General features: G+C 35.0%; 1 protein-coding gene across 1 annotated transcript in view; it reads right to left on the bottom strand.

Annotated features, from left to right (window-relative positions):
- Positions 1-17147, bottom strand: part of HOMER1 (homer scaffold protein 1) — a 93615-nt gene that overhangs the window by 50884 nt on the left and 25584 nt on the right. Inside the window, exons 2-3 of the mRNA XM_079761071.1 lie at positions 7212-7368; positions 2374-2505 (exon numbers count right to left, since the gene is read on the bottom strand). Of these exons, the coding sequence (XP_079617197.1) occupies positions 2374-2505; positions 7212-7368 (289 nt within the window). The remainder of the gene's footprint in view (positions 1-2373; positions 2506-7211; positions 7369-17147) is intronic.

The following is a 17147-nucleotide window of genomic DNA, read 5'->3' as shown; positions in this document are numbered from 1 at the left end:
TTAAGAAAGGAAAATAAAATTCTTGAAATATAAAAGCCATTCCCAGAAAAAAGATCAAATGAGAGGAGACAGTATAATTGAACAGAATTTAATAAACTATTTATTTATTACATTAGCTACTTTCCCACTAACCTGAAAGACACAATGAAAAACTTAATATATGGTCAAAATTACTTAAGCTCAAAAATCATTTCATGCAAGTTTATTGAAGATATTAAGCCACATTTTAGTTCCTGTGCTAACCAAAAATTCAACAAGTGTAATATAATTATAGTTTTATTTTATTCTTGCTATAGTCTGTAATGGAGGTTCCAAAAAAAAAGTTCTAAGGTTCTGAGTAATGGCAAAAGTATTAGAATAAACATATAATTTCCTAAGGGAATTATTTATGGAGAGACAATGCTCAGCCTAATGCCTGTGTTCCTGTTATGTTGAAATACTTTGATTCTAAAACTTACACCTCTACCACAGTTCAAGTAATGTATTTAGAGAATTAGATGGGTATAAGACAGTGGTCAGCAAACTGCGGCTCGCGAGCCACATGCGGCTCTTTGGCCCCTTGAGTGTGGCTCTTCCACAAAATACCACGGCCTGGGCAAGTCTATTTTGAAGAAGTGGCATTAGAAGAAGTTTAAGTTTAAAAAATTTGGCTCTCAAAAGAAATTTCAATCGTTGTACTGTTGATATTTGGCTCTGTTGACTAATGAGTTTGCCGACCACTGGTATAAGAGAAACCAAATCAGGTAACTTGTTTGTTTTAATTGTCCTATAAAGAATGACTTATAATCACCAAGGCTAAAGTTAAAATAGTCTAAAAATTGAGCTTAAAACTACAATTTATGAAAAAGATAACATTTGAAAACAAGTGTTAAGGAATGTTTACAACTAAAACAAAAGGAAACAAAGTTGCTTATTTCATACTTATCCCTTACTCTTTCCATGTGATATCCACCTAACTAATAATAACCTCAAGTCAATAAATATTCACAAAAAGTGTAAGACTTTTAAAAATAATCTGAATGACCCCAACAATTTAAAGTCTCCAGCCATGACAGGTGCCTCATTAGCGCATTAGGTAGCGCGTCAGTCTCATAAAGTCTCCAGCCATGAGATCCTGTGTATACTAAAACACATGTAAGGTGTTTCAAATGTAGGGCTGTCCTTTTAACTGAATGCTTGAGAGAAGTTTTAAGCATAAATCTTTGGGTCTGGTGAGCATAGAATTTGAAGAGCAAAAGTGAGTAATACTCATTTTCTCCATCATCTTAGTATCCCGATGCTGGAGGCTAAGTCCAGCAGGTCATAATAAATGCGAGAAGTCCTCAAAAGGTTGAATGGACATATTCAGCAGGGCTGAAAATCTGCATGTTATTACCTGCTGCTGGAACAGCCGAAGGCATTTCCCCTAACCTGATCATCTTTTCCTGTTTACCAAACCTTACCTTTGATATGTATATCTGCTTTCCTAAAGGGCCAATGTGTTTTCCAGCAAATAAAAAGCCATGGGTCCAGAGATTCGGGGAGCTTAGTCACTAGAACTAAGTTTCTGCCTGGCTTTCCCCCATGCCTTCAAAATTTATATTTCATGTCTAGTTTATCCATTTACACGCAGCTCCTTCTCCAGATTCCTGAAGCCTAGCTGCGGAAAGACCCTAGCATCCAGAGATTGTTCCCTTTCTTCCTTACATACTCTTTCCATGTGATGACCACAGAACTCAAGGTGCTGCTGATGTGAACACTGGCTTTGCTTATAGGCAGGACAACTGTTTTGCTTCCAATATTTAACCTGGTGATGTTCTATATTATATTGGCTTTTCTGGCCACAGTACTTCACTTGGTCAGAAGAGGAGTATTTCCCAAGAACTCCTCATAGTATCTATTGGGTCTCTGTATTGCATCAGAGAGCTCAGAGTAATTCTGACCCAGACAATGCACAGCTTTCCCTAAACATAGTGATTTATATGTGTCTGCTGTCATGTCAGAAAGTTGAAATATATACCATTATCAGCTTGAGTTTTCACAAGTCATAAGAGCTTGGTGTCTACCTATGTTGCAGACCATCTCCAACTAAGGATGTAAAGTCATGAGCAAAGTCCATTCTGAAGTGGTAATTCACATGTTTTATTTCCTATCATACACAGAGTTACCTATGCAAAGCCTTCTCAATCAGTGGTGACTATTTTTAATGTGTGCAATGAATTTTCCAATTGACAATAGAATCCAATGATCTCTTCCTGCTCTAAAATCACAACAGTTCTGAGAATATTAAACAAATTTCTCCTATATATTTTACACTCTCCATTTGCTACTATATATTTAAGACATCTGACCTGAAGACGAAGATTTCCACTTAGATCTGATGAATTAACTTACTTTTGAAAGATGATGCTCAGAGGAGAATCCCAGTCCATAAACAGTGTTTGCCCGGCTATCGGCCCACTGGCCAAACTTCTGAGATGTTTTCGTAAATGTCATGTTTGGGGTGATGGTGCTATTAATTATTGCCTGAAAAATAAAACAAGTATGAATAACCTGCCCAAGATTAGCAAAAAGACATTTAAACACGGGATTATTTAGTTACATAAAAACTTAGGATTCTTAATGAGCCAAAACATTAAATATACAGTATAGTTATAGAAATAGTTTATATTATTTCAAGTGACAGAGTGGAAATAAGGTAACTACTAGAACTATAAATATGATGGTACTCTATCAAAAATTTCAATACCTTACAGTCAAAGTAAGTTTTCTTATGATGCAAAACATTTTAAAGAGCTTTTAGTGTAATTAGTTTCTTCCCTTTGAACATTTAGGGTTAATATCTATTAATTTTGTTTTAATTTTATTTAACATCTATTAATTTTGGTGTTAGTCACTAAAAGCAAGTAAGTTTTAATAGTTGTTTCTTTAAAATAGTTAGTTCCCACTCTCAAAAAAATCTTTCAAACATGAATACATCAATAGGAAAACTTTCTATCTGTACACTAATTTTCTAAAATGCATAATCAACAATTTTCCAAAAGCTGACTTACTTGAAATATATTATGATACAGAAAAGATTTTCAATCATTTAGTATTTTTCCTTTACTCAAGGGAAAAACAAACCTTAAAATACATTATTTCTTTTCTCATAAAGTGGTATAAATTCATGGTATTGAGAATCACTATCATTTCTGTTTAACACATAGTTTCTTAGAAAACTAGTATTTTAATATGTTATTAAATATTAACTTTGGTGATCACTAAAATAGATTTCAACTATTATTATAACATATTAACTTTAATTCATTTCCTCTGTCAGTACTGTAAAAGTTTAGAATCCATTTTATTTAAGTCTACTGCCCTCCAAAATTGAGATTACAAAGTGATTCAATAAAAATAAAAATGTGATCACATTCGTAAGTGGTTTTCTGGCAATTTATTAAATATGGGATGAAAATCAAGCATTTTTAGAACAAAGCTAAATGTTTACCATGTGAACAACCATATAATGTAAATATTTATGAGCTAAGCAGGCACTGGTGAAGTTATAATAATGAAAGTATGACACCTGCCTGCTAAAGAAGACAGTAAAAGAGTGGTCCCTTGCTTTCTCTAAAAGACAGCAAACGTGTTACCTGTTGTTATATGGAGCCCTTGTCCTTGATTAAGCTTTTTTGTTTACCTCTTATAAAATTTATATACTCATATACCTCCTTACTCTTCAATTCAAAAGCTGCTTTTCCTAGAATGTCATTTTAGATCCTATAAAATGTGGCTAATAACTGCACTAATTTGCGAGTTTTCATCAAATGAAAAGACTGGAAAAGAATATACAGTGGTCCCCCTATATCCAGTTTCAGTTACCTGTGATCATCAGAAGTCTGAAATATTAAATGGAAAATTCCCCAAAATAAACAATTCATAAGTTTTAAGTTGCATGCTGTTCTGAGTATGATGAAATCTCTTGCTGTCCTGTCTTGCCTTTGAATCATGCCTCCTGAATCATGCCTTTGTCCAGCATTAGCCACACTACATACGCTACCTGCCCATAGTCACTTAGTACCTATCTAGGTTATCAGGATGACTGTTGAATGTCCCAGTGTTTGTGTTCAAGTGACCTTTATTTCACTTAATAATGGCCCCAAAGCACAAGAGTAGAGATGCTGGCAATTTGAGTATACCAAAGAAAAGCTGTAAAGTGTATGTTTGTACAGGAAAAAATTCAGTTCTATCTGCACTTTCAGGCATCCACTCTTGGAAGTATTCCCTGAGGATAAGGGGGAACTACTGTATTAGTTTGCTAAGGAACCATTTGGTTATTCAACTATTTTATCGAGTACCTATTAATGTCAAGCACAATTCTATAAACTTGAGATACAACAAGAGGCAATATAATTGTGGATCACATTCTAGAGCAAAAAGAGTCCGTCAATGACCACATAAATAAATAGCTGACCAATTTTCTGTGAGTGGTAAGTGCTTATGAAGACCATAAGACCAGGATATGATAGAGACTGAAAGGCTAGATGGCCAGGACTGTCAGGCACTACGAGATCCCACGGTGCTGGAGTATTCCCTGAGGAAGGCACATTTGTGTTTTCAAGAAGAGAAGGGCATTTAACATGTGACCCTAATAACTCAGAAAGTGAGATGGCAATAGGTGTTCCAGGCAGCTGAGAAACCCATCCATGTGGTATTGACCTTCAGCTTTAACTATTTCAAATGAACTTTTTTTCTACTTTTCAGTTTAAGAGTTCCGTTTTAATCCCCATTCTGAACATTTCCTTAAAAATATATTTTATTAGACTTCCTTGAATAGAATGCTACAATGAATCCATGTAAAATAAAAAAATTAGTTCTATAAAGTAAACATGTCTCTCAATCCCAAAGTTCTTGTCCTTTCAAGGAGAAGAGGTAGAAATGCTGTGTTATTACAGATCATGTAGTGCCCTGATCCTGGCCCTTGGCCAAGCTGGTGTCTCTGCAAACGTTATAAGCTCAGTAAAAGTACATTTTCTAGTCAGGGCACCTAAGGTCTTTTCAACTGATCATGCTGTGCAGAAACAGAAGTGAGGGTGGTAAGAAAAACACTCATTTAGCTGCATCAAATAAACCAGAAGGGCTTATAAAAAAAACAAAACAAAACAACCCGATGACTCCTGCAGGGAACTGCAGTGGTTAACAGCATCAGCTTAGAAAGGTAACTAGAAAGTAGAAAATGTGATAGAAACATGTAATTGCTACAGAGGGTGGATTTTATTAAAAGAAACGAAACAAAAACTTTTTCATAAGAGTTATTTAAGAGCCTAAAAATTACAAGCTGCAAAGTATGTTCAAAAATAAAAATGCCAGAAGCAATAGTTCATATTGCTCCAGAAGGAAGACACACGAGGATTACTTAATCACATAGTACATGAGACTACTTCAGTTGAACTTTATTTTTTATATACCATTTAACTCTCTTGTCTAATAAAATGACATTTTATCTGTAGTTTTGGCCAAGAGAGAAACACAGATTATAGAGAGCTAAAGATTCGAATCAGGGAAAAGAAATAAATTAACATTCTAGAGTCTAAATTAATAATAATTAATATCTGTTAATTTCACTAAATACTTATAAAATATGACCAAATTGTTCTTCATTTAAAAAAAAACTTTCACAGATATTAACTATTTCAATTTCCCAAGTCCTTTAAGTCCTCCAAATGAAAATGAAAATAGGATCAATTATTCAAATAAATACAAGTTAGTCACTTGTGAACCAAAGTACAAATAGCCCCTGGGGTCCTATAATCTAGTTAATGAGATAAGAAATGAGCACACAGAAAAGACTGAAGTTTGAACATTAAATTAAATTTTTCTTTTATTCCCCCAAACCACTCAGTACTACATAATTAATAGCTTAATAATATTAATAATGGTAACAGTAACAGTTGTGTTTGTATAGGGATTACTATACACCCTTGAAGTGCTTTTGCCTAAATGTATTTCATCTTTACGATTCCACGATATGATGACGTAGACAACTTACTAATTCTTTTTCACAGATGAGAAAACTGAGGCACTAAGACATTAAATATCTTGCTCTAGGCCAAATGGCTAGCAAGTAGTAGAGCAAAAATTCAAACCAGATAGTCTGGCTATATCGTCTGTGTCCTTAACCCCTAAACTAAATTGCTAAAATTTCTGAGAATAGAAAGGCCTCATGGCTTCATGAACACTTGAAGAAAAAGAATGGAAGCCTCATTCTACACACTTTATATCCAGGATATGATGCTTGGCATTTCTTTATCTTCATGTGTTGTTCAAAATTCAATGATAAAAAATTGGAATTTTTCCCCCTTTTGAAGGGTATACTATCCATTAAGCACTGATCTAAGTGTTTTTGCAGATATTAACTCATTTAATCCTTACAATTTCAAGCATTGAGGTGAGGACAATGAAGCTCAGAGAGGTAATTTGCCCAAAGTCAAAATCTTAGTAGATGGTAGAGCTGAGACGTGAATCCAGTTAGTCTATGCTCTTAGACTATCTGCCTCTCCTAAAAATAAAAATGTAGGAACTGTCCATATGCTTCTTTCCGAATGAGGGATGCTCAGAATAAACTTTAATATTGATATTGACAGACTTCATATAATTTAGGGATTTTGAACAGCATACTAATCTGTAAGAGTGGAAATTGCATCCACCCTATTCACCACTATATTCCTAGCCCCTAGCATAATGCCTGACATATAACAGATAATCAATGAATATTTCCCAAATAAAACTGACCTCAGATTTGCAAAATATTTTGACATGTAATTTAGTATAAATAAGGTGGTTAATCCAAGTAATTTAGTGGACAAAATATGTCACTACCTTAAAAATGACCAATGTTGGCCCAGCCAGCGTGGCTCAGTGGTTGAGCATCAACCTATGAATCAGGAGGTCAAGGTTTGATTCCTAGTCAGGGCACATGCACAGGTTTCGGACTCAATCCCCAGTGTGCGATGTGCAGGAGCCAGCCGATCAATGATTCTCTCATCACTGATGTTTCTATCTCTCTCTCCCTCTCCCTTCCTCTCTGAAATCAATAAAAAAGTATTTTTTTAAAAATGATCAATTTTGTTTTTTAAAGTTGTTTTAAAATCTCTCAATATTTTAATACTGATAAAATTCCTCTAAAACTGAGATGCTATACTGTATAAAGCAAAATAGCAAGATTATTTAAAGTAAATGTAACTTACCTTTGAGCCATCTAAACTGATTATCCTGTACACATTTCTTGTGCTGTCATAGAAATAAGACACAGTAACTGCGTGCTTGCTGGTGGGTACCCAGTTCTTCTTTGTGTTTGGGTCAATCTGGAAGACATGAGCACGAGTGCTGAAGATGGGTTGTTCCCTGTGGGGGAGAAAATAAAATGACACTCTGAAACCAGCCAATTCTATTCCACTGGACAATAAGACATGAAAACTAGGAGGATGACTCCACTTAATCAAAAACTCCCCACGTCCTGAAAACAAGAGAAACTTTCAAATTCGAATATTCTAAGTATTCAATCATAAGCTTCTTTAAACAATGAGAGTCAATCCTCATTATTTGAAGATTCTGTGTTTGCGAATTTGCCTACTCAACAAAATGTATTTGTAACCCCAAAAGCAATGCTTGAGGTCCTTTCTTGGTCTTCTGCAGTGGAAAAATGTGTGTCCTTGGAAAAGCATGTTTCCACCTGACGCTGATCAAGGCAACACTCGGCCCTTCTGTTTCAGCGCTCATACCATAATCAAGTGTCCTTTTTTTGCGATCTATTTAGTGCCGGGTATTTTGCATTTTTGTGCTTTCTGTTTAAAATGGCCCCCAAGCATAGTGCTGAAGTGCTATCTGTTCCTGGGGCTGTGATGTGCCCTATGGAGTCAATATATGTTAGATAAGCTTTTTCAGGCATGAGTTACAGCACTAATGGCCTTGAGTTCAATGGTAATGAATCAACAATATATATTAAATAAGGTATCTTTAAACAGAAACACATAAAGCAAACTTATGTATGGATGGGTTGATGAAAATGTTACAACAGAGGCTCACCGGGACCCTATATTCCCCCTAGGAGCAATGGGTCAAAATTCACAACTTCAGTGTTTGTGGAGCCTTTGTAAGAACATAACTATTGTGAATAATGAGAAATGACTATGCCTTGTTAAAATACACATCTCCTATTTGACCCTCACTAGGTTAAAGGTTGTTACCCATTTAAAACTACATTATTCTGGTAATTAGGTAAGTAACTTACTGAGAAAGTTCACATCAGTATAATCTCTATATTGAAAAGTATATGGAAAACAAAGTGGCTCACCACAACAGTATCTTTTACTTAGATCAAGTAGGGCCTTAAAGATGTACAAGAGATTTTAAAAAATTATAACTTCAAGAACCAAAACTATTAAAACATTAAAATTAAAAATTTTAATGTTTTAATAGAATCATATATTCAAAATATGATCATTACAGATTTTTTAGTCTGAGATTGTCTGTATATAATAGAAGCATTATAATGCAAAATTTTTCAAGTTCAAAGTAAAATTTCTTTTGAAACAGCAGCTATGAGACATTTTTTTTGTCCCCTCCTCCCCAAATAACACAACACCTTTCTTTCCTCAAGCAGATTAAGGTCCTAAAGAGAAGTTTAACTGGTATTTTTTTAATAGAGTTAAATTTAAACGTTTTAATTTTAAAGAAAGGAAAGGAGAGTGTGGGAAAAAAGAGAAATTAGAAGACATGCAGGACAAATCTGGGTCCTTGACAAAAGGGCTCTTCAGATAAAGGGCAGTGTGTCCTGTGTCCCCTGCGGATCTCCTTCAGTCCTTGGAGAGCAGGTGGGAAAGGAGGGACCTTCCCTGTAGGTCACCTGGCTCTTCCCAGTTTTGTTTCTGGAAACCTCTATAACAACTTTTCTTATTTAGAATATCTCTTTTGAAAGGAAGTGATACATTTTATGCCACTCCATAAAAAGTGACAGAAAGTCATCATTTCGGCTTAACTGCCATCATATATGGATTTTTTCAACAAATAAATGTTAACAATCTCGCAAGGCACTGTGACAGAATACCGAATTCTGAACTGGGAGGTCTTGTTCATTCCCTTTCCCCATCCACAGTCCTTGGCTTTCAGTAAGGCTCTTCTACACGGAGTTACCTTCCCGAAGCGCTGCAGCCTCTAGTTTTCATCTTTCGCCTTCTAATTAAAGTCCCAGGTATAAATGTGCTTGGTCAGACTGAGTGTGACCAATTCCATTTCACAGGAAAATCTACTCACTCACAACTGTCTGTATTAAGGCATGGAAGGGACGGGAGTGGAACACTCTAGTTTTTACCGACTTGATTTAAAAAAATATTTTTTTTATTTCACTGGGATAAATTTCTAAATAGTGCATGCTGGTAATTATAGAAATGTGTTCTAAAAAGTGTATTTTCTAAACAACTAAAGTAGTTGTTAACACAATGATATTGCTTTTGCACTCATCAAATTCTTATTCAATGGAAATGCAATATTTTGAGTCCAGTAAAAAAATTCCCACATCACATTAATTCACTCAATTTAATTAATCTACACAATTAATCCACGCAGTTTAATTCTCTTCTAAATAAAGATCTTTAGGGTAAACTACTATTTTACAAGCAAATGACATGTGATATCAACAAAATACACTGCTTTCTTCAATTCCCTCTGAATGGCTGATTTCTTAAAGAAAGTTGTAGTACAAGATTTCTGTGGCCAAAAGCCTACCAAGTTTGGATAATAAAAACTAAAAATAAATAAAAAAATTGACAGGGAACAGAATTCCTGTAAGTAATGAGGATGTTACTACATCACTTAGGGCATACTAATAAATGATATAAACTTTCATTGGATATCTACTTACTACATGCAAAAAACTGAGAGATGGTCCCCACCCTAAAAAAATACAATTTGGTGAGGAAAGACAGATATGTTTAGAAATAAAATGCTATTTCCCATGATTTTCTCTTAAAGTGACTAAGGGCTACCATGGAGGAATTGATGCCTAAGTAGTGTTTGAAACAAAGTATGGCACAGTGGTAAGAAGGCTCAGCACACATTGGCTTGTGTAGCAAGAACTGTAGTGATGGAACTGCCATTTGACACAGTAATACCACTTCTAGGAATATATCCCAAGAAACCAGATACACCAATCAGAAAGGATACATGCACCCCTATGCTCATAGCAGCACAATGTACAATAGCTGAGATTTGGAAACAGCCTAAATGCCCATCAGCAGATGAGTGGATTAGAAAACTGTGGTTCATTTATACAATGGAATACTACGCTGCTGTAAAAAAAGAAGGAATTCTTACCATTTGCAACAGCATGGATGGGACTGGAGAGCATTATGCTAAGTGAAATAAGCCAGTCAGTGAAAGAAAAATACCACATGATCTCACTCATTTGTAGAATATAAAGAACATTATAAACAAATGAACAAAAATAGATACAGAGGCAAAGAAGCATCGAACAGACTGTCAAACTGTAGCGGGAAGGCTGGGTGGTGGTGGTAAGAGATCAATATAAGCATAACCAGTGGACGCAAGACACTGGGGCGGGGTGGGGGGGAGGAGACATATGTACTACTATTTGTAATACTTTAAACAATAAAATTAAACTAAAAGAAAAATAAGGCTAAATATAAAGAGAAGCCAGCTCACGAGGGTCCTGGCTGGAAGCTACTGAAAGATGTAAATACAGAACAGCTTTGCCTTTTAGAAAGATAAATTTGGCATCACTGAAGAGGGTGGATTGGGAAGAAAGAACATCGGAGAAAAGCAGGCTAGTCAAAACCCTACAACAAAGAGGAGGTAGGAGTGAGATGAAGATATGAGGAAGGATTCAAGGTAAATTTAGAAAGTAGAATCAATAAGGTTAAGTAACAGATTAGACATGGGCAATGGTTCTCAAATAGGGGTGATTTGTTCCCCAAGGGACATTTCAAAACATCTGGAGACATTTTCGGTTGGCACAACCGAGGGAGATTATTATTAGCACCTAAGGAGGAGAAGCCAGGGCTGGTTGCTAAACATCTACAGTGCACAAGACAGCCCCACACAACCAAGAATTATCCAGCCAAAAATGGCAATGGTGCCAGGGCTGAGAAATCCTAACGCAGGAGATGAAGGAGCAATCGGAGACTCTCTCCTGGGTTTCAGGCTTGGGTGACTGAAAAGAAGACAATGTCACGGGCCAGGATGGGAAACAGAAAGTAAAGCCGGGACTGGCAGGACAGCGGGGAGAGGACGAGCTCCGTTTTGGCTGAGTTCAGAGCCCTTGCCATGTAAAACTGTCAGCACAGGAACTTAGTAATATTAGGCTGGGGCTCAGCAGAGAAAACCAAGCTGGAGTGAAACGTGTGGGGAATCATCAAGAGATCTTATCATGGCCTTGGCCAGCTAGCTCAGTTGGTTAGAGCGCACCGTATAAAAGTGTTCTGTTATTCATACAGAGGAATAAAGGGAAAGTAGGAGAGAAGCACAAACCCAAACATGCCTAACTGCAGGACTGGAAGTGCTGAAGATACATTCACCTGTTGGTGAAAACACTCTCCCCTTCCTGAGACGTAAGTACACAGGAAGTAAGAGAAAAAACATTCTATCTTCGGCTTGGTTTTTAGAGTTCGAAGTGGCAAGAGAAGGTGGACAATACCTGTTAAGGCCAGAAGGACACGAGCAAGGATAAGACAAGGAGTGGACAGACACTGACGACCATGTAACTTCAGACGGAATGCCTGAAGAATTTCCTTTCCGTGCCACTGTGAGGGCACAGCAAGTCTTCAGACAAGCTGAAGCTCCAGCACTAGAGTTTCTTCAAAGGAATTGTGCTGAACAAATTAATAATATACATTGTAGTTCCACTGATTATCGGGGAACCAGTTTAACTGCCCCCCTGCCCAGCCCTCCAATGCAAAGATTGTGACTGCATGTTACTATGTATTCCTATTACCAAGTTATATGGTCAACAGCTGTTTGCTTATACATTTAGCTTTTTTTAAACATATGCGTACTTTAAGGAAAACAAAGATTATTCTAATGGCTACCCAACACATAGTTGTACTGCAAGAACTCCATCTAGTGATGAACTAAAAACATAACAGGCATATGTTTTTTAAAACTTCCGAGTCTGTATATAGAAATACGAAATTGTGATGTTGCTATAACAGAGGTATATAGACATAAAATGTGACACTACCAACTGCAAAATGTCTTTTCTGGAAGTATTTTTTTTAATTGTATGATCCGAATTCCTTCATCTTTTTTTTTTTTGTTAAATGCACATTCAAATGAAAGATTTAGAAAATAATTGTCTGCATCACAACAACTGAGCATAAAAAATATTTTCAGTGAAAAAAAGTAAAGGGATTAAAAAGTAAAAATTGTCTGTTATAAAATAGTCACAGGGATGTAAAGTACAGCATAAGGAATATAGTCAATAATATTGTAATAACTGTCTGGTGTTAGGTAGGTACAAGCCTTATACAGGGGATCACTTCATAAGTTCTATAAATATCTGAGCACTATGCTGCACACCTGAACTAACGTAATATTGAATGTCAACTGTAATTTAAAATTTTAAATAAAGGAATACTTTCATGACATCAAGTTGTTAATTGGCATATCTGAAGAAAATATCAAATAAATTAAAATTTTCCATTTGGAATTTAAGATTATCTATAATAATAAAAGTGTAATATGCTAATTAGACCAGACAGCCAAACGACCTTCCGGACGTCCTTCCGGATGACCTTCTGGATGAAGCCGGGGCTGCGAGGGCTGTGAGGGCCGAGCCCCTTGCACGAATTTCGTGCATCGGGCCTCTAAATTATAAAACTATACTTAAACATAAGAATACTGTTTATATTCATTATGTACTATCCCTTATTTTAAAAGTAATTTTTACTCATCTCAGTCCTTTCATTAGGTCAAAGAAATTCCAATACTTATTTACCTTGGGCACTTTAATAAGTAGCTACATTTAAAAGATCAGAGATATGCAGAAATTCATTATAAAGAGCAAGGAAATTCACTCAATATATACATTTAAGTAACATCTTCAATGCTAAAGAACCTGGCTTGCTATTTATTAATAACTGCCAAGTGACATTACCTCTGTCCCTCCTCCCCATTTAAAACCCTATCCATCCCAGATAAAATAGTGGGTGTTTTAAAATATATCAACACCCATGTCTGGTAACTCAATTACATTTAAAATTAGTATTGTAGTCCTGGCTGGGTGGCTCAGTTGATTGGAGCATGGTCTCGTACAACAAAAGGTTTCTGGTTCAATTCCCAGTCAAGGCACATATCTAGGTTTTGGGTTTGATCCCCAGCCAGTGTGCATACGAAAAGCAACCAATTGATATTTCTCACATCGATATTTCTCTCTCTCTCTTTCTCTTTCTTTCTCTCTCTCAAATCAATGGGAGGGAAATACATATCCTCAGGTGAGAATTAAAATATAATAATAAATAAAATTAGTATTGTATTTTCAATTATTATTAGCCTTTAAATATTCTTCTCTCCCCAAATGATTTCCACTAAATAAAGTTAAATTCCAAAAACTCACAATATACACTGGGAAATCTAAGGAAAATAGCCTCTTGTTAATGAGAATTCTTATTAATATAGGTATTATTTTTCTAAAAATCTAAAATAAATAATTTTCTAGTAGACATCCAATTCCTAAAAATTTTTTAAATGAATTAAATGTTACAAGATTATTTAAGTTCTAATACCAATAATACTTCAAGGAACAATAATATTCTTAGGTACTCTTTTTTCCTTTATACCTACTACAAACTAACCTAGTAGAAACAAACCATATAGTAACTGAACACGTATATAGTCTTAAACAAACAAACCCAGGACTGATGAGAAAGAGCTGAAGGTACTTGGGCAAAATGTTAACATTTGCTACATTTCCATAGTGGTTGCATTGATATTATATTATTCCCTGTGTTATTCTGAATATTTTAAAATGCTCAAAATGACAAAACATCACACCATTTCTCTAGAATTCTTGTTGACAGTGTGAAATTTGAATAATCAGCCACATTTTATTTTATATGTATGTAGATCATTTATTTTAACTGCTGTGCCAAAATCCATGTAATGATTAGAACTGCACTATCCAATATGGTAGCTACTAGCCACATGACTTCTGGACATTTGCAATATGGCTAGTGTAAGAAAGTGAATTCGTTTAAATTTTATTTGATACCCCAGTCAGTTACTGAAATCGTTTTAAGCATGTATGGAACAACTTGGGTATATGAATCTACTGTTTCAAGTGTAAATTTTATGAAATTCAAATCCAGACCAAGTCTTTCCAACAAAAATTTTAGCATTCAAACTGATATGTGCTCTAAGCACAATAAAAAATGGATTTCAAAGGCTTAATATAAAAAAATATAAAATATCCCAATTACTTTTATATTAATCAAATGTTAAAAATATATTGGACATACTGTATCAAAATATATTGATTTCACCTTTTTAAAACTTTAAAAACAAAGTTAATATTACATTATTCACATTGTATTTCAAGTGGAAAATACTGGACTATTTTAGGTAGCCATTTCCTCACTGATAGACATACATGTTGTTCAATGTTTGCACTACTACAAATAAATGCCCCTGTATGTTTACTTGGGGACACATGCAAGAGATAGACTAGAAGCTGAATTCCTGGTCACAGGGTATGCACCATAGAATATTTCCAAATTACTCTTCACAGCACATGCACCAATTTATATTCTTAATAGTCTTATATTATTTCCTTCCAACACTAGGTAATGTCCAAGTAACATCTTTAATTTGTGCCAGGTTGATGGGCATGAAATGTTATTTCATTGTTGCTTTAATTGCATATCTCTTGATTACTAGTGAGGCTGAGGAGCTCTTTATGCATTTCTGGGCCATTTGAGCCCAATAGAGTTCTACACTTATTCCTGAGCTTGTTTAAAACCTTATTTTAGTTCCAAAGAGTGAAAACACCAGAATCCAAAATTCAGCACTCAATCCATATGCATGGGAACATCTCATATATACATTCTAAATACAGGTACAAACTTAATTAAGATAAACAACCACTAAAGTAAAGAAAGGCAGTTATTTTTCTAAATCTGATAACACTTAATGTTTAAAAATCAACATAGTACAGATACAGCACATATATTCTGCTCTTTTTCCAAGATAAATTACGGTTCTTTGGTAGTTTTTATTTTTATTTAACAAATTGTTTCTGACATTCCTCAAAATTTTTCCTTTGTGGCCCTAACCGTTTTGGCTCAGTGGATAAAGCGTCGGCCTGTGGACTCAGGGGTCCCAGGTTCGATTCCGGTCAAGGGCATGTACCTTAGTTGCAGGCACATACCCAGTAGAGGGTGTGCAGGAGGCAGCTGATCAATGTTTCTCTCTCATCGATTTTTCTAACTCTCTATCCCTCTCAAAAAAAAAATCAATAAAATATATATTTAAAAAATATTTTTTTTTCCTTTGTGGAGGGGTGAGTGGAGGAGTGGTAAATGCTTATCAAACTTTTAACTTACTCATTTAACACTTTCCTGGTTTAGCATCAAAAATAATTTAAACAAAACATACTTAATGTTAAACTGGAGCTCAAAAGTAACAGTTCTGTCAGATAGCTTAATCTCCTGGGTGTTTTTCATCCAGTAAACATCACCACTCCATTCCCACTCTATTTCTCTATGTAATTTTCATTCCAACATCCCTCAGATTTGGTTTTCTCTAGTCACAGCTAATGATTATATCTGATTAACCTTTCTGAGTGGTCCTCAGGTAGTTTAGCTATAAGTCTACCAATGGACAGCATCTGGATTTATCTAGCTTTCATGTTATTTGTTCTACTGAAAAAAGACTATGTTAAGTATAACTGAATGTGACTTATGTTTTCCCTTCTTGTTAGCTTTTCAGGTAACACAAATTATAGACACAATTCTTTGTAGGATGCTGTGCCCCAACTCGGGGTTTTGCAAATATAATTTTTGTAATGATACAGAGTTTTTGCTCAAATACATTAGATCTACTTCATAATAGTGGTGTTGATAATTCAGTCATGGTATCATAGAAGCCCAAATAAATATGTTTTCTGACTGTGAAGGTATTTTACTTTTTTAACTGATCAAAAATTTGACACAGGAATGCAATAAGCTAGGTTTGGGACCTTTCCCTATTTAGCTTTTCTGAAAATGAATTATAGTGGAGTTAAGGGCAATTTGACTTCTGAGGTACCTTAAAGAGGTAATCACTATAGATAAAAGAGCACCTAATAAGATGCATTACAGTAGTGTTTTTCCAACAGTGGATCACAACTCAGAGGTCAATTTAATAGCTAACAATGGGCATTTAGAAAGTGAACAAGAATGTAAAATAATCAGAGTATATCACACTTGGTAAGGTTATATGTATTGTTTCATGAAACTTTTTTTAAACTTAAAATATATATTTTATTATTAAGATCTGGCACCTGGACAAAATTCAGATCTTGTGTGTTGAATAAGAAACTACATTTTATTCCCTTTTTTCCTGATCTAATCAGGTGCTTTTATAATTATCAAACTTTGGGTATATACATAGAAAAAGTTACTCAAAGTTCATTGTTCATAAACTCATGAATATTCAGGATCAAGGTAAGTGATGCTTTAACTGGTACTAGATGAAAAGTATACTCCAGCCTAGATGTTCCATGAAACTTTTGAGTACATATTCATATATGCTTGACACAATGGAAGATACATTTTTTACTGTGGATCGTGGTCAAAAAGTTTAAAAATCTGGACATACAAAATGCTTTTATTTAGTGTTCATAAAAACCCTATGAAGCAGGTACCCATTTCATCAAACAAAAATATAGGTCCTGAGTGACATATCCAAAGTCACACAGCTAGCAAATGATATGAATAAACATATTTCAAATGGAAACGGCATTCAACCTCACTAGAAATAAAAACACTGCAAATTAAAACTGAGCTCTCATCTGTCAAAATAGGAGACTTTTTTTTAATGAAAAAAAAATCCAATGTTAGTGAGAGTTTAACAAAACCTGACACTTTCAAAAGCAGCTGGAAATATAAATTAGTAAAGTCTTTCGGAAAAACACT

Source organism: Cnephaeus nilssonii (assembly GCF_951640355.1).
Source record: "Cnephaeus nilssonii genome assembly, chromosome: 2".
NCBI classification, from domain to species: Eukaryota; Metazoa; Chordata; class Mammalia; order Chiroptera; family Vespertilionidae; genus Cnephaeus; species Cnephaeus nilssonii.
This window is presented reverse-complemented; position numbering and strand designations above follow the sequence as displayed.